The sequence below is a fragment of the Pholcus phalangioides genome, unplaced genomic scaffold (genome assembly GCF_987345545.1).
Source record: "Pholcus phalangioides strain wild (caught in Gottingen) unplaced genomic scaffold, Ppha-v1.0 ptg000011l_1, whole genome shotgun sequence".
Taxonomy (NCBI): domain Eukaryota; kingdom Metazoa; phylum Arthropoda; class Arachnida; order Araneae; family Pholcidae; genus Pholcus; species Pholcus phalangioides.
In genome coordinates, this window is record NW_028301604.1 from 3,359,646 (window position 1) to 3,378,624 (window position 18,979).

Genomic DNA, 18,979 nt, shown 5'->3' on the forward strand with positions numbered 1-18,979 from the left:
TAAAAAAATGTTGCATACACATATTAATACATACACTACCTAGTCTACTTTTTGCGGATCAGTTATATGTAAAATGCAGTTTTTAGCATGCATGCACAAAATTAATATACCGGTGTGAAACAATTTAAACAACACTATATGATTTACAGCGTGATTCTGAACTCATATGACAATAAAAAATGGACGAGCTCACTAAAACAAACATTTTGTTTTTGTCAAAGATAGTATTAGATGAAACAAGGACGCTAGAAGAGGCGTACTATTTTAGATGATTTGATGCACTTGAAAATAGTTTGCGTTCATTTGAACATTCTTTATACACAACGGAGTGTCTAATATGCGCGATGCGCATGTTTGCGCTAATATTAGTTCACACTCTGTGTTGATACATGCATACCAGTAACGATTCTCTATCGATGTTTGACGTCAATGACTTAAGGATTTGATTTTATTTGCCCCTAGGGCCGGGATTACGCTGTAAAAGTTTCACCTAAGTTCATTTACAAAACTGGAAAACCGCAACTAATAAGGTAATGGATTATATTCGAGCAAATGCAACCAATAACCTTACTGGCTGCATTTTTCAAGTTTTATAAATGAACTTCCATGAAACTTTTATAAAACTTGAAAAATGTAACCAATAAGCGTATCGGTTACATTCGTTGGAATGTAACCAATAGGATTATTAGTTGTTTTTTTTTAAGTTTTGCAAAAGGTCTTTTATCAAACTTTTATAGTGTGATCCCGCCCTAACAGTAATAATTTCTAAAGAGATTGTGAATGGAATGATAAAATGCAATGTTTCTTTTTCTAGAGTCGACGTTGTGGCGGGCACGTGTAATCAGATCGTTAGGTAATTGATGGTTCTCTCCCAAACACTGATAGAGAATCATTATGTTAACCCTTTATTTGGCCGTGTCGCTTTCAAGCAACATAAGAGTTTCTTATATATTTGAAATAAAAAACATTGTATAATTTTAAGCTCGTTGCGTCATTGATGCTTCTAAGCAACTTCTAAACATTTGGTTTTTATTTGTGAGCTGTTCATGTAGTTTCTAAAATTATGAGCAGAATGGCTCAAAGGTCTCTTATTTCTTTCAAGAAAAGCAAGAACGATTTTTGACAATTGCAATTTGGGAGGCAATGCCATGTGTTGAGAAAACATATTACTGTGCATTCTTCAACAATGATAGAAAAATAAGTTGGCCTAAACAATAAAGGATGTTTTTATACTATTCAAATCCAGAAATCATACAAATACATTGTAATCCCTGAAGTGCAACATTCCATATTTTTTTAGATATTGTCAATAATTTTTTTGTCATGTAATAGCATTCAAGGTACCACTTTTGCTAAATATGACACCTCAAAAAATTTCTCCTCTGGATATTCCAGTGTTTACCAATTAAAGGGTTAAACATGCAGAGCCGGAGTGTGGACTGGCGTTAGCATAAACATTAGCAGCGTTGATATTAAGGGTAAATTCCCTCACGTGTAAAGAGTGTTCGAAAAGACAAATAAATTTCAACAACACTACATCAAATACTATAATTATTTTCATCGAGATGAAGATTTTCATTCCCTTATAGGATTGTAATTTTAATGATAATGAGGATTCCGAAAAATATTTATACGAAAACTATAGTACGCATCATAAGCTTCGTTCATTTTAGTGCGCGTGTGTGTGTGCTGGGGCTATAGAATATGTGATTTATATATATATATCTTCATTTTTTAAATTAATAGCGTGATTATGAGTAAGTTGAAAGAACACTTCGTAATTGAATGAACAGAGAGTTCGAAAACACTTCTTATCTGACACAAGCAATATTGTCACATTTCATGCCACAAAAAATCGACTAAACCTCTCATGATATTAAAAAATGCTGATTTTTTTACGCAAAACATTTCAATTAAATCACGAAAAAATCAATTGAGACAATATAGATATTGTTTTTTAATTAAAAAATGATGCTTATAAAAAGCGGAGAAGGGAGATGCATGTTTTTTATATAATCTATAATAAAGTGAAAATAGTCAATATAAATAGAAGAGAGTGAAATAGATGTAGAAGAGGATGTATTCATACAGAACAAAAAGATGATGGGGTAGGGAACAGAGAAAAGATGGCGTTATATTGGCACCACAAAAACCGACGCTTTTCAAATACATTTTTAATGTCAGAGTGACATCCTATCCTTGGGTCTCAGTGAATCGGTACATATTCATGATCCAACACATATTTCAAAACACCTACACGCTAAACAAACAGCTTGGGAAAAAAAAAGCAGAATCTACAAAGCATCCAGAAACCGTGTAAGGGTGACAAAAATAGTATTCTAAGAAACTTTACTCCGTAGAAAAATTGGTAGCAAAAGAAGCTTTGAACATACATGCATCTCCTAGGATCAATAAAAAAAAAAATTTATGTTTTTTTTTATATTTTCATTTCACTCCAAGAACTGAGAAAAAACAGAAAGCTCGAGAAAAAAAAATGATGGTGGATGAAGCACTCCTTCTCTTTGGTGAGAAAAAGGAAAGTATTTTGCATAATTCATGCTTCTCCATAACAAATACGCATGAAGAAAGTAAGAACCAAAGAAGCGTTGCGTCTAGTACACGTAAGAAGGAAACAAAAATAAAATAAAAATATTTATATTCACAAAAATATATTGAGTATATACTCACATCAGGATGCGGTATAGCATACTGCCCTTGCACAGTATAAGCTTGACCACCGGCGAAGATAACTGGGGGCATCGCGGGCTTTGGACGGTAAGGAATTGTTGCACCTTTCGGTGGGGACTGCAATGAAATTGAACGACGTTGATTTTTTTTTTTAATGTGAAAAAGAATTTTTATTTCAAATCAGAAATACACTCATGTCCATAAATTAAGGATAATTCAGAATCACACGGAAATCGAAATCTAAAGTAAAAATTTCACCTGTAGAATTATCACACACATCTGCAAGAATGATATGCAAATTTCAGGAAGCCACCAGATGATGCCGATAGTACGTCACAATGACGAGAGTGTAAGAGGGGGGTATATAAGGAATGGTGGCAAAGAAGTGAAATTGTTCAGAAGAGTTCTGTAAGGCGCTCAGTGCCATAAGCGAATAGTTATGACGCATGTGGATGATTTTTTACGTGGTAGAATTATCGGCCTCCTGGAATGTGGGCGTACTCAGATGGAAGTATCCGAGGAACTTGGAATTGCCCAAAGTGTCATCCCTAGGCTTTGGCAACGATTCCAAGATAACGGAAATGTCAGTAGACGTTACAGTACAGGTCGCCCCCGAGTGACAGCGCCGAATGAAGACCGGTATTTGGCAGTAACTGCCAAAAGAAGCAGACGGAGCGCAGCATCCGACCTGTCTCGTCAGTTATCTGCAGCCACGGGTACCACAGTTTCAAGGCAAACCGTGTACAGAAGTTTGAGAGATATTGGTCTATATGCTCGCAGGCCTGCCAGATGTGTTCCGCTCACGGCAACTCACTGTCGACAGCGATTAGCCTGGAGTAGAGAACATGCAATGTGTACATCGTCACAGTGGGCTTGTGTGATGTTTTCCGACGAGTCCAGGTTTAGCTTGCAGTCTGATTCACGTCGGACTTTCATATGGAGAACGCCAGGTACCCGTTACCACCAAGACAACATCATTGAACGACACCGTTACGGTGGTGCAGCATTGCTCGTTTGGGGTGGAATTATACTGGGTTCCAGAACAGATCTGCATGTTCAAACCGGAACCATGAAAGCCCAAATTTACCGGGACATCATTCTGGAACAACATGTACGTTTGTTTAGGGGTGCCATGGGCGCAGAATTTGTGTTTATGGATGACAACGCCCGTCCTCACCGAGCAAACATCGTAAACGAATGCCTTGAATCTGAGGATATAACCCGTATGGAATGGCCAGCATTTTCACCTGACTTGAATCCGATAGAGCATGTGTGGGACATGATTGGCCGACGAGTTGCAGCTCGTCAACCACCTCCTACATGTGTACCGGAACTTCGGAGAGCATTGCTTGCTGAGTGGAGTGATCTTCCCTAAGATCAGATCGATAATTTGATACTCAGCATGCCTAGGCGTTGTACGGACTGTATTTCATCGCATGGGAGATATACAATGTATTAACCAGCATACCAACCATGTAATAGTAAATTTTTGTAAAGGAGATATTTTTTACAATTGCTCCAGGGAGCAAAAATCGTAGTTTTTATGAAGGGCATCATACATACACCATCGTTTTTGTTCTTTATTGTTGTTTAATAAATGGGCTTTATGAATAAGTAACGTTTGTTTTGTTTCTGAACCTTTATTTGCCGGAGCTGGCATTATCCTTAATTTATGGACATGAGCGTATATAACAAACAATGAAATACACATAACATATACAGGAGCATTGGCAAGTCTCTTTATCCTGGAATAACTCGCAAACCGATGAACATAGAAGCATAGTTCCAATTGGAAAAAAAAAGTTATTCAAACAATGTAAGATGCAATATACGGAAAACCGGCTATGTGAATAGATATTGATGTTTAGGAAAGGAAAATGCATCGCTGACCTCACGGGAACTCGAACACTGGTCTCTCGTATACCGGACGAAAGCTCTACCTCTAAGCTATAAAAGCAGACAGAACTTTCCTTCCTTTGAGCGTAATAACACTACCGGGGTTTGAGTTCCAGTGAGGGCGGAGATGAATGTTAATTTCCTATAAACATCAATATCTCCTCTCACAGCCAGTCTTCCGTATATATATTGCATTAACAAAGAAGGGGACGTCTTTCTCTACATAAACGTGTAAGATCTGAGATACATGATTCCTTGGGCAGAGATGCGGAAGGGGGGGGGGAATCACGGGTAGACATTACCCCCGCCCCATCGTCAAAGGGGGAGTCCACTAATAGTGTATATATTAATTATCATCATCATCATCATCATGCCCCCCAGCAACCATCATCAGGGGCTTCCCCGACGTTCAAGTCAAGTCTATCCCCGCCCATACGTCATTCATATTGCAAGGGGTTGTATAGTTATTAAAATAAGAAAATTAACTTTTTTGGTCACCCTGTCCTAAAAAAACCAATTTGAAAGTTGTTGTCATGTCTTCCTTGAGCCCCCCCCCCCCAAAAAAAAAAAAATTCCGTGTTTTTTAAGTGCATCGATAAGATATTTGGATTCGAAAACGCTGAAAATGAGAAAAGAACAGCATAAACTAACAAACAAGCTCATTCTAGGCTTCATATGTTGTTGTTTTCTTCATTTTCAGTGATTTTTGAATTTTAATATGTCAGCGAATACTACACTTAAAAACATGCAATTGTTTTGTTGGGCTCAGGAGAAACAGGCAACAAATTTTTAATTGGGTTTTTTAGGACAGTGTGACCAAATAAACTTTTTTTAAATTTTACTTACAATATACAACCCCTTGCGATGCGAATTACGTATCTGTGGTCAACACGTTATTTGGATACTTTTCCTAATTGGAGGTATGTTTCTACGATCAACGGTTTTCGAGTTATTCCAGGATAGAGAGACTCCTATGCACCCCGTGTGAAAGGATTTGAACCATCAATGAAAAAAACAAATTCTTACTTCCATCATGACACAGCATATCTGATAGATGCATTTGCTGATAGCTTCAGCTGTACCTGATAAGGTAACAGCACGTTCTGTCGAATTCGGTAGCATCTCACTGGCAACTTGGATAGAGGCTCCTGTTACCTGTAAGTAGACAACAAAAAAAAATCTTCTACTTCTTCGCTGAAGAACGAACGCAATGTACAGGAGTTGATTAGATTAGTTACCGTAATTCAAAATATGAGATAATTCTTTTGAAGTCGTGGAAAAAATAATTCTAGACGAATACATGAAAGATAATCAAATACCTCTCGAATCTCTTTGATCTTGGATCCTCCTTTTCCTATGAGGGAGCCACATTGACTAGCGGGAACGATGAGTCTAAGAGTGACTGGTGGTTTTGGAACGTTGATTCCAGCAGTTGTATTCTGCAGATCCTAAAATTGTTGAGTTAAGAACTTAGTCTCATACTTATTTCTAATAATATTTGGCACGCTTTATCCCGACGTGACTACAATTTGATCGTAGCCATAAGATCGTGAGGAGTAATAACGTGTCTTAAAATTCAGGATAAAACTCACTTCTTCGAATTTCCTAGCGATGAGGGAGAATGCCTTAAGAATAGCGTCTGTGCATCCAGTAACGGTAACGATTCGCTCAGGACATGAGCCATCAGAAATGTTGATTTTAGCTCCACTCTACAGATGCATGAAAAATATGCAAAAATTTTATGTGGTAACTTTGAATATGATTTGTGTCAAAAATCAGAAAAGAAAGATTTTGGAGAAAGAAAACAAAGAAAACAAAAACAAAAAGAAAAGTTTTTCAATTATATTTTGCAAATTTTTTGGAAATTCCGTGTTATTGCAAAATTCATGAAAGGTGAAATTATGAATGCAGTGTTTCTATCATATTATTTATGGGAATTATATAGGGTGGTTATAAATAAACTGGCACTACTCAGACGTATGTAATGCCCATTCTGATGAAGGTATTTTGAAACTTGGTATATAGGATATACAGAAAATGGGAAAAAGAGATTCAATTAAAAAAATAGTTATATTTTTCACAACCAGATGAAAAAGCAGTGCTTTTTATCGCAGTTATCTTTTTGCTATGTGTATGTGTGTGTGTGGTCCAAATAACGTATATATCAAGTTTTGATGAAATACTTTTATCACAACGGGCGCTAATAGATCGGAGTAGTGACAGTATAATTAAACTGACACAATTTCGCTAAATTATGCTGATACTACTCCTACCTATGTAGCGCTCGTTGTGGTGGGTGTATTTCATTAAAACTTGGTATACAGGGCGTTCTGTTAATGGACCGACAAACTCAGAGGGTTGTTAGTAGACCCTCTCAGCGTGGTTTGCGACACCATGTTCCACTGCAATTTTTGTTCCTCTTGATGTCTATTAACAACCCACTGAGTTTGTCGGTCAATTACCAGAACACACTGTATACGTTATTTGGACCGTGGAAAAAAGATAACTGCGATAAAAAGCGCCGCTTTTTCACCTGGTGGTCAAAAATAGAACTATTTTTAATTGAACCTTTCTTTTTCCCATGGTGCGTATATCCTATATGTACCAAGTTTAATCAAAATACCTTCATTAGAATGGGCACTACTTACGTCTGAATAGTGTTAGTTTATTTATAACCACCCTGTATATGCAAAAAGACATATGTATAAGAGTGGAAAGAGATGTAGTTTCAGTTAGAGGTTGAATTCAATTTAATTTAATTTTAAATGCTTTTGGGATTCTTACATACGGAAGTATAATGCAGAAATGAGTCAAGTAATGTTTGAAAATAAATTTTATATTTCGTATACGGGTTGAAATCTATTGTTGTCCGTTTTACTATTTTACGGCTACTATCAGAATACAGGAAAAGAGCCTGCAAATTTTGAATGTTGTATATTTTAGAATGAAAAGCTGTAAAAACAGCGAGACAAACAACATTTTCCAAGAAAAATGCATGTACTTTTGATATCAATATAAACGTTATATGTTGAAGTTAAAAAAAGAAAAAAAAAGATTCCGTAAACACAAAGTCTAACAAAAAAAAAAAAAACCAGTATGTAACAGGGGTTGCGTGTACAGCTATTTAAAAGAAAACACAAGTGCCTCAATCGCTAAGTTTAATGAGTTTATAGCGTGAGTAACAAAGAATCGTTACTTCTTCATAGGGCGAATAAAACAACATTCCTTCGGAGCACTTCAAACCGGCAAAAGAGGAATAAAAGCATAGAGCGAGAAAATGAATAAAAGACATCTATTCTGGAAAATATTTTCCTTCCGAGTTGCATCTACGAGAATCTGACGAAAGCTTCTTAAGAAGAACTACTTGAATTGATTGGCTTCAATAACCTCCAGAGACCATGGGATGGTCGAGATGAGCGAAATCAATGAACAAGTAAGTATATGTCAAATGTCGTGATGAACGGGTCCCTTGCGTGACATCTTCCGTTTATATATATGTTTATACAATTTTATTTTCCTTTTTTTTGTGGATCTCATTTGAGCTGGTCACGCTGGATGTAGCTAATGCCGTGAAGTCACGGGATGACCATCACAGATTTTTTACTTGCCTAGGTAAAGTATGTGTCAATAGAAGTTCTGGACACGGAGAGATATTTATCACAGCAGTCACCAATGTATCGTTTACCTTTAAACTGATAATTGATCAGTGGCAGTTCATCTTCTCTCACAATGTATTTCTATGAAGATTCGGTAAACTGGGTACAACAAAGTCAACTGCGTGTATCTAGAGACTTAATATACTTAATTTTCATGCAACAGAATGAATGAATGAATGAACATAATTTTCTGCTGTTAAGATTGAATAATATTCTGTTACAATTGTTTGGTATTACAACAGCACAGTGAAATAGACTTTCCTGAAAAACATGCTAACAAACATTAAGCTCAACAGTACTCAGATTGCATTTACGGAGGGTGGAACCTGAAAAATTCATGCCAAACTCATTTATGAAATAGAAAAACACTGAAGTTCGAGCCGTAAATAAGGAACGAAGATCAGGATAAATTTTAAGCATAACGAAGTTCGAGAATTGTTAACTATGTCATGTGTATCTGTAGCATCATATATACATCGATGGGTCATGATGGGAAATTAATATTTTAATAATTAAGCCAAGAGGGAAGAATGAACACATCTTCATACTGAGTGGTTTAATTATCATTAAAATGATGAAAGCAATTGCATATCTTTCTCTCTCATCAACGATAGAACTTATGTTATCTAATAATATATTTAATTAATAATACTATTACATAATTTACATAAATTTACTACACTATATAGCCAAAAATCTGTGCCCACTTAAGGAGTTTAGACATTTTCTCGAATTTTTAATTCTTCTAATTCGAATTGACTTCAGTTTGTTCATTTTGACATCATACACGCATGTTATACTAAGACATTTCTTTTATATAGCATCCGACACGCGTCTTCATTTATTAGCATAATGCTATGGGCTTGCTCTTTAAATAATTAAATAACAGAAAATAATCGTATACCAATTTGTGGAAAATCCCTTATCATTCAGTCACATCTGTCTGAATTTTCATGACATTCAGCTGGAATTTTCGTATAAGTTGCACTATATATCTGGCAATCAAATTATGAAAAAATAAAATAAAATTTATATTTTTACGCGCACGAGCAGTTAATAATCATTTGCTAAAAATACTCATACTCATTGAGTAATAATTTGTCACAATTTAAATTTCTATACAGTATGTCTGATGTGCACCGGCGCATTTTTCTATAAATTTCGTAAAAATTGGTTGAAAACTACGCACGAGTTAAACATGCAATGAAAATTGGAATTTTTATGTAAAACATTTATATTTCGTGAATATAGATACTATTCTGACGAAAATGCAAAGAAGTATTGGACAAAGTTAGTACAATATTCTTTTAAAGTTGCGAGTCATTTGCAGCTTTTTCTGATACGGTGTTGGTCATAATTTGTTTTTCTTAATTAACTTATTTTTTAAATTATTTAATTTTTATCGGTTTTCTAAATGCAATCGGGACTAAATTTTCACTGGAAATGGTGAGTACCAACATAGGATGCATGTGACCGAAATTTCTGGGTGATTCGTTTAGTATTTTTTTAGAAATTCGAGAAAAACTGTGTAGACTCTTAAGTGGATACATACTTTCGGCTATATAGCGTAGATACACTGCACGTTTCGTTATATCAAAATTGCTCACATCACATAATCTGTTTATACGAAGGACAATTATGTTGGTGTAAATGAAAACACTATATGCTATATAAAAGCTTGAATTACAAAAACTTGTAGATAAAAATGAAGGAAAATATAATTAAATATGATATTTAATAAAACACATACAACAGAAACTAAACTTATTAAAGAATGGTAAATATTCCTAATAAAAACAAAACGGTGGTTAAATTCAAAATGTTAGACACTATGGTGCTTTACGTTCCTTTCACTTTTTCTACGAAGGAATGGAATGGAACCCAAGTAAAAATTCAGGGCACGTAACATCAAAGGAACACTTTCGATGACATCCAAGAGAATATCAATCTGACTAATCTAACGTAATACGTCTAAAAAATGACATTATAACTGTTTCAAACATTGAAGCCGTCTTTAGCAAAACAGTACCAGAAAATACAGCTGAAGTATTAATACATGCTGAAGGCTAAACATCAGAATGGCACTGAGGCACTGCAGAAACTCTTAGAATTTTTCATTTTCAGACTTAGTTGAGAACCTAACCACGGATATGTATAGGGAACAAGGAACGTGAGTTCTTAAGTTAATAGAGAACTTCAGGGAATAGTCTACATATAAATGTGCGCGTGCTCCCCCGAAAAAAAGTTTCTTTCTTTTATAATAGTAATAGTTAAATAAACTCTCTCTATATATATACCGCTATAGAAACTGGAAGAGATGATGCCGCACAAGGTATAACACAGGGACAGAGCGAGAAGAGAGAGATGGAGTTCTGGAGGGTAGGAGATAGGATTCATTCCCATTTCAGCTCCACGTGCAGCTCCGGCGCTGAAGACACGCAAAGCTTCATGTATTAACGATGAGCTTTCCTGCCTTTATTAATAATGCAAGGCCAACACACCATGGCTCTAGAGCGTCAGCCAACGTTAAGTAAAGGAGTAGTGGATACGATGTGCAGGAAGAGGCCCGGTTAGTGCGTGCATATGGCGATGGACCACGATCCACGAGAACGGGTTATTGCTCGTGCTAGGGTAAGGAAACTTGCTATGTGTACATGTGTGGATTTCGCTACTATGGATAGGTACAAATACTTGCTCTTGCAATCATACGATACGAGAAAAACCGAGTGGGAGAATAGGAAAAGGAGGGACGGCGGGATCGTACACAAAATAACTGTGGCATCGTACATAGAGATAGATGTATAAAGATTTTTTTAAACTATTTTTCAAATTTTGAATTTGTATTATTTGACCTGACCAATGACCCATATATTTTAAGTCTTTTCCATATTTTTCGGGGTTTTTTTACCCCGCATTTTACCCTTTATTTGACAATGCTGTTCTCAAAAGCAACATGGTTTTCTAATATTTTTCACGTAAACGCATTTTATGTTTTAAGTTAGTTTCGGCAATGATGCGCTTCTAAGCAACTCCGAAACATTTGATTTTTACTTTTGAGATGCTCTTGAAGTTTCCTATAATTACCAGCAGAATGGCTCATATGTACACGTCTAATATTTCCTGACAAGCCAAGCAAGAATGATTTTTTTACCTTTGAATTTTGGAGAAAAATACCATGTGTGGAGGTGACATGTTGCTGTGCATTATGTGCATAACAATGATAGAGAAGTTGGCAAAAAACATGACATTTTTAAACTATTCAGCTCTATGTAAGTCATATAAAGACCGTGTGTTCCCTGAAGTGTAACATCCCATAACTTTTTAAATATTGACAATATTTGTTTTTGTCATGTAATAGCATTCAAGGTAACTTATCTGCTTAATGTAACACCTCAAAATGTTTCCCTTTAGATATTTCAATGCTTGCCAATTGAAGGATTAGATAAAAAATAATCCTATTTTTTGACGAAACTTATATGAATCCGTTATCACCACTATAATTGTGGATATAAGTAACTTATACATAATTTTATAACTCCAATATAAATATTTAAATTTTTCTATGAATGCATTCTAATTCACGGCAGATATAATTCGTGGTTTAACTGTTTAGTAGGTCTGAGTTTATATAGATTTCACCTCTTTATTTTGAGAAGCTTTGAAACTTTTTCAAAAAGATAAGCATATTTGATGATTTTCTGAAAGATTATTCTGGTGAAAATTAATAATGACCGGTACTGACTATACATATTTTCCCGTATTTTTCACGACAAACTATAGTCACTTTAGATTGGATCGTAGAGTAATAACTTGTCACGTCTTAATTACCATAATGCGTGAGGTCTTAGTAGTCAACTAATGATAATTTCTTAATTTAATTTTTGTGTACCTGCCATACAACGGGAAAACGCCATTTGAAGCAAAACTTTAAAACATGGATTTTTCATGTTGAAACCATCCTAAATGATTTTTTTTTCATTTCCGTTTCATATGAACATATATATTTGGCCATTGGCAAACACTGTTCAATAGCGTTTCATTTGTTTGTAATATCTTTAAATTCTAAGAGACATGGAGATGAGCATATTTTAATTTTTTTTCACATAATTGCCTACATGTTAAGTTTTAGTCCACAAATCAATCATGGTTATAGTACATAATCGAACGGAAAGACTGAGAAAATAATGTGAAAAATCATTTTAAAAATCTCGAGTTATCTTTACCAATATCATAATATAAATTTTAAAAGTTTTAAATATCAATAGTCATTCCTGCTGCCTGTGCAACATCACTTTCACTAATTGAGGATGAAAGCGAGAATTTAAAGTGATGTTTTCTGAAAGAGAGAGAGATGAAGCTATCCTCCACTATCGAGCAAATGCCCATGTTGTAAGCTCCTCAAGGGAAGAGAGAGATGACGACGGGAGAAGGTTTACAATTTGGAATGGGAGTGAATCTGGTACCGAGTTATCGCACCAGTAATATTGAGCCACGGACGGTTCTCCATACATATTTAATTACTCAACGGAATAACACTTTATCAAGTAATAATTGCTAAAGACGCGCTAAGCGATAGACAAACTGGAAAGCGTCGAAACAATGCATTGCTGCCATCTGCATATCGGCGAGTCTAGTTATAAATGAAGGTTTCCGCATACTACATCAAGCTCCCTTTTACTTCCTTCCATCGAGGTTTGATGTTAACGAGAATCCGGTATGGCGATAGAATTCAAATCTCACACATTTTCGTGCTTCTCCTCAATGAGGAAGAGCAGAAGAATACCTTTTGCAAAATTTCACGTGAGCATATTGACCGAAGCGAAAAGCGGAGGATTACATATTAATTAGTACGGCCCCCTGTTCCGGAGTGTACTAGCAAAATTAGAAACATGGGAAGAAAGATTAATTCCGAGAGATAGACGGATGTGGCAGGCTCTTCTTATGCTATAATAGAACAGCTGTGCCGTAAACAGTGCGCACGAGCTAAAAATTCTCACACCTAGTGACGGATTATGTCTAATAAATCTCGTTCTATGCAGAATATCGTCAAAGTTCAAGAGTCGTTCTCTCGTAGCTCGGGATTTTAATTAATATAACCCGAAAAGTTTTCTAGAAAAAGGAGGGTACACACTCATCACGGTTCGACCTAAGAAAAATGAAAGTTATTATAAGAGTATTACTCATCATTACGAGGGCCAATAAATAAAAACTTTTCATCGTAGTGGTACATGGATTTCATCAGCTCCATGAAATCCCATCGAGAGATAAAAATTTACCAAAAACCTCTTTTTTCTATAATATTTCGCCGAATAATGTAAAGAATGAATTTTTATTTGAATGTTTGGTGATGTGTGTGTATTGGGTTAATTTAGTTTAGTGTAGGAAATATTGAAGTTATAGGGTTTCGGGAGCTGGAGGAATTCCAATCGATTGGTAATGGCGTGCGCGTCCAATAGCTGTGCCGTATAAACACTTCAATCTTCGGATCCATAGGTTATAGATTCAAGGCTGGTATTAGAATATTAGCTCTATGTATGATTCGATTCCTATAATTAGGATACTTTTACTTCCATTCGATGGGGCAGTTAAACATGATTGCTAAGAAATGCTTTTCAGTTTACATTATTAATAACGATTATTATTAATAGAAATATTACACATGCTACTCGTAAATAAACTGAAAAATTATAATAAACTATATATTGTTACTTTCATGTAGGAAAGAAATGCAGCGATCATAATTGGATATATCGATTTTATTAATTACAAAAATATTAACTTTTCGTTCATGAAACACGATTTTTTTCTAAAATGTGTGAGATTCCGAACTTAATTTCGAAAACAAAAATTTCATTCATTTCAGCACTTACGCTGTAAATATATATTTTTAAAAGCACCCATATTTGAGAAAGAATATAGTTAGCTTTTGTCTTTATTTTAATATTCTTTCTATAAACATGGATAAGAATAGCAAACATAGAGGAAAAACTTTTTCCTGAATTTCTGGGTTTATATCTCGAAATTACAATATCAGAAAGAAAAATAAAAGGAAACTATAATGAAATTGAATACGAATCTGAATTCAGCCTGTAGAAATGAAATAAAACGAATGATACTTACCTCTTCACGGAATTTCTTGATATTGTCTCCTTTCTGTAAGTTGAAGAAATTTAAAACATTTACATATTTTCGTACATTACAAACAGGCGCTAAAACATTAAGTGACCAATTTATAATGACCCCTAACAACTGTAAGCAAATCAGCTATGGCATTGCGCGGCTACGGGTAGAGAGCATGGCTAATTAAAAAAAGGAAAACTTAATGATTGAGATGGTATTTAAGTGATTTGTGTTTGTGATGATGGGTAAATAGCGCGATTTGATAGATTTTGAACGTGGGATAATTATCTCAACGAATCTCAATTCCATTGAGCATTTGTGGGATGAAGTTGAAAGAGAGATGGATCTACAACCATCACATCTCATACTACTCGAAAGTGTTGTTTATCAAGCATGATATCAGGTTCTACAAACCACCTATCAACATATCGTCGAGCCCATGCGAAGAAGACGCAGCATTAAAGGCAACGGGTTGCCTTATTGAGAAGGTAGTCATAATAAATTGACCCCTCATTTCATCACGTAAACAAATATAAAATATTGTGTTAACATTAAGTGTGACGTATTTCTAAAATAACTCGCTTAGAAATATACTTGTTAAGTCAGTTAAGAAAATAAGTTATGACAAGTTGTGAATTCTAAAAAGAGAGTTCAGTACTGATCGCCTCAAAAGTTTAGACACTATAGATTTTTAACTGCGCCATGGATAGCGTTTAAAATTTGATTTGACATTTTTTTGTTCGTGATCAAAATGCGAAAGCCTACTTTAAACTTTGGCATTTCCAAGGAAAATAAGTTATGTATTTTTTAAATTTGCAATTTTGAAAAGTAGCTGTCAATTTTGAAAAGTTTACAAAAAATCTTCCGATTATACGCAAATTTTGAAGATTACGTCTGTATGGCGTATCAGAAACGTGATAGTATAAAATTTGAAAGCTATCGGACTATTTTGTACGATGAAATCATTCGAGTACTACATTTGAAAGCAAAAAAAAAGACTGTAAAATGCATTGCTATTGCTTTGAGTGAGCGGGTCGAAATGAAGTTTCTGACGTGTATTGACCCAACGTGTGCCCCAGAAGCCGAAACCTCGTAGGCAACGCACTACAAGTTTACGCGATGACAAATCCTTTCGATGATTGGCTTCAACGTAAAAAAGGACCTTGTGTGAAATTACAATAGCTGCTGGGGTAATAACTTCAATAGATACAGTTCATCAGCTCATGAACTTATCAGAACAGAGTTAATATTTGATTCATAAAAGAATGATGGGGGAAATCACCTCTCACACACAAGGAAGCACCGAAAATTGGTGAAGAAGTGGAGAAGAGAGACTGAAATAGGCATGGAATCCTAAGCTATCTATCTCCTTAACGCGTGTGATTCCATGACACTAACTAATGACAGTGGGGCAAAAAAAATGGAACTTACATGTCCCAGACGGATGATCTTCCTACTGGCATGAAATAGGAAAAGAACCAAGAACTTTTCAGTAGATAGCAAGGCAGAGAAAGCAGAAAGCTCGGTAATGGTATGAGCAACATTTGCTTTTAATGTGTGTGGTTAGGTTTCCTTAACTCTTGGAATGATCGTCAGAATTCTGATGCTTACAAGAAGACCTCCCGAAAACAATTTGCTATCCATTAGAGAAGAAAGATTTAGAAGAACCAACGATAACGATTTCAACATTATAACGTGTCTATTCAGAGATCAGCTGTCACAAAACAAATCTTTAATCGAGAAAATGTATCGGTTTTACATTGGTCAATGGTGCGTCCCGACATGAATCCTGTCAGGAATGTATGGGGTTTACTCACAATAAATGTGCAGGGAAATGAAATACAGTATTCGACTGTTGATGACATGAAGAGCTCCGTCGAGGAAGCATGGTACAGTTTCGATGTTGAGACCCTATAGAATTCATTAAGATCCATGGAGGTCGTGTGTTTGAGGTTATTAGAAAAAAGAATGAAAAGTCTATTAGCTATTAAAAGCCTGTAATTTTTGTAAATTTGAATTTTCTCTAAACTTTAGAGACAGTCATTTTTTGTATTTTCAATATTATATAAATGTTCTTCCGTATAAATTTTTTTCTATGCATGTAGAAATGCTTCAGGTATTATTCATAATACCTGAGTAAAAAATGCTAATTTACTCGCCGTACTTTTCTTGTTATTTTAAGAAAAGCGCGTAATCTAAACTTTTCAGACGAACTGTAATATTATTTTGTATCACAATGAGTGATAATTGTGTGTTAAATTCTCTCTAAAACTCATTCTATTAAATGAGATTGAATGCAATCATAAAAGGAATAAAACTCTGCGAAAATGCCGGTCGATAATTTCAAACGATCATCCCTACATATAAACAAGTTGCACAGAACAAAATACTTAATCATTACAAAATTTCTATCAGAAGTATATAATAACACGAGCTAATTCCACTTCCCTTCAACCGAGAAAGCCAAATCATAACAGTCAAATATATAGGTTAGCATATAAGTACGCACAGAAGCATATCAAATCGGTAACGTAATTTCCTATCGCATAACTGACAGAGATTATTAGATTGATTTTTCCATCTACGGAGAAGCGGAAAACATGAGCAATGCGATGGATCAATGAATGAATGATGATGATCATTCTAATGAGTTGCATGAGCACACTAATTACTGTACTTCTCGACAAATAAGACCGGAGTAAAACTTTATAATTATTAACACCCATGGGAATATCATCACATCGGAATAGATGAAGATGAAAGCGACGGTAAATGAGTTAAAAAAGTGGTAAATAGTAATTAATAAATCGAATGAAAGAATTTGAAATATTTAAAAAAAGACTAATTTTTCTATAATAAGCAATGTTTAAATATTCCGAGTTTCCTTGCGGGTAATTTTAATAGATTTGGATTTCCATAATAATTATTAGATCGCTAGCCAAATCAGAGCATATGTATTCCTGTTATTCTCTTCATTGAGAAATGGTTTTTTAATGATCAAACTTGCTCAGATCAAAATTCATAATTTCAGTCATTCCTAAGGACTATGGATATTATACCTCTCATTTATTCACGCTGAACTTAAAATTTATATACATTTGATATAAATATGTTAATGGGAGTTAAACAAAATGGGAGTCACAAAAATAGCAATAAACACCTCTCGCAGAATATATAATTTTAATGTGACGATATTATTCGAAGCATCATGTCAGATCAGAATATTAATTGATATTTTAACTGTATTTTATAGATGTATTGTATAGATGTATAGATTTAAAAACTGGTGACAAAATAATTTCTTGTAATCATAGAAAATCAAAATGTATTTCAATACAGAAAAAAAATCTGTTTTTGGTAAAACTTTTAGATTGGGGTAGTGATTCTTTGCTACTCAATTCGGCAGTATCATCTCTTAGATCAGCTTCATTGTAGGTGGATATGAGCAATATAAATAGCACATTTTTTTGAAAATTATTATGGAATCAAAAACATGTTTAAAAAAATTTGAAAATACTCACTTTCCCTATGATACTTCCGACTTCCTATAAAAAAAATAAGACAAATTTAGATTGAGCACATGTGATACAATGAATTTATGATCAGAAATTACATAAAAATATATGAAATGGGTTAGTGTAATCACAAAATATATGAAAATGTTTGTAAATTTTACATACGAACAAGACACGCAAATTCAAAATGAAATAAATGAATGCTAGACGCTGGGATTTTTGCATAAAATCGAAATTCACGATTCAGTTAATGCAATACTATCAGAATAATTACATGTTAGTGTGTTCTGTCGAATAAATTGCTTCAGAAAATCTTCAATCCGGATCAAACATAGCGAGTATCAAACAAAAATAACGAAAAATCAAAAGCGTACCATCAAGATGGAATAAACGATATATAAACTGCAAACAAATATTTGGAAACAACAGCGAACAGTATCTAATGAGAAGCCATAGTAAGAAAAAAAAAAAGTGAATGAAAAAAAGAGATGCTTCACAACAACATTTGACGCTTTTAACTGAAAGTGCTAAAGAAAAAGAAGTGCCGAAGATTCAAGGCAGGCGAGAAAGCAAGTGTGAAGAAATCTACAGAAAACGTTGTTTCTCTAACGTCGTTTCTATTTCTTTTTCGTTGTTATTATTTTTTCTTTTATATAAAAGGATTGCAAGAGGAGAAATAAAGAAAAAATAAAAGAAAAGCAGAACGTATCAAAAGAAACAAAATTGAGGCAAGGAGCAGCAGCAGCAATAGCAGAAGCAAGTTTAGTATTCCACATCGGAACACACTAATCTAATCTGCCGAAGTCTAACAGAGGAGAAAATAAGCAAAAAAGAAAAGAAAAAAAAGATGAGAAAACTTGAAGAAAAAGGCCAAAGAAACGGGTCCCAGAGAAATGCCACTAAAATTTCTAACGAGACAGCTGAATGGCAGGAAGAATCTGCAGGGACAGACAAGAACACTTTTCCTACTTTTTCGAGAAACCTGAATTAAACTTAAAAGACAGCCACGTTTCAGTTGTTTTGCCCTACCTTACCCTAGCTATACATTTTTTCTGTTTTTTTCAATTTCCCAATGTTATAACCAGTCATGATGCAGCAAGAGTC

At 34.6% G+C, this 18,979-nt stretch overlaps 1 protein-coding gene across 7 annotated transcripts in view; it reads right to left on the reverse strand.

Annotated features, from left to right (window-relative positions):
• Positions 1-18,979, reverse strand: part of LOC149079953 (poly(rC)-binding protein 3-like) — a 423,390-nt gene that overhangs the window by 64,430 nt on the left and 339,981 nt on the right. For all 7 annotated transcript variants that reach the window (XM_089238858.1, XM_089238857.1, XM_089238859.1 and 4 more), the window contains 6 exons: positions 17,882-17,905; positions 14,361-14,393; positions 6,177-6,293; positions 5,904-6,032; positions 5,611-5,739; positions 2,689-2,805 (listed from right to left, as the gene is read on the reverse strand). In XM_089238858.1, the coding sequence (XP_089094984.1) occupies positions 2,689-2,805; positions 5,611-5,739; positions 5,904-6,032; positions 6,177-6,293; positions 14,361-14,393; positions 17,882-17,905 (549 nt within the window). The remainder of the gene's footprint in view (positions 1-2,688; positions 2,806-5,610; positions 5,740-5,903; positions 6,033-6,176; positions 6,294-14,360; positions 14,394-17,881; positions 17,906-18,979) is intronic.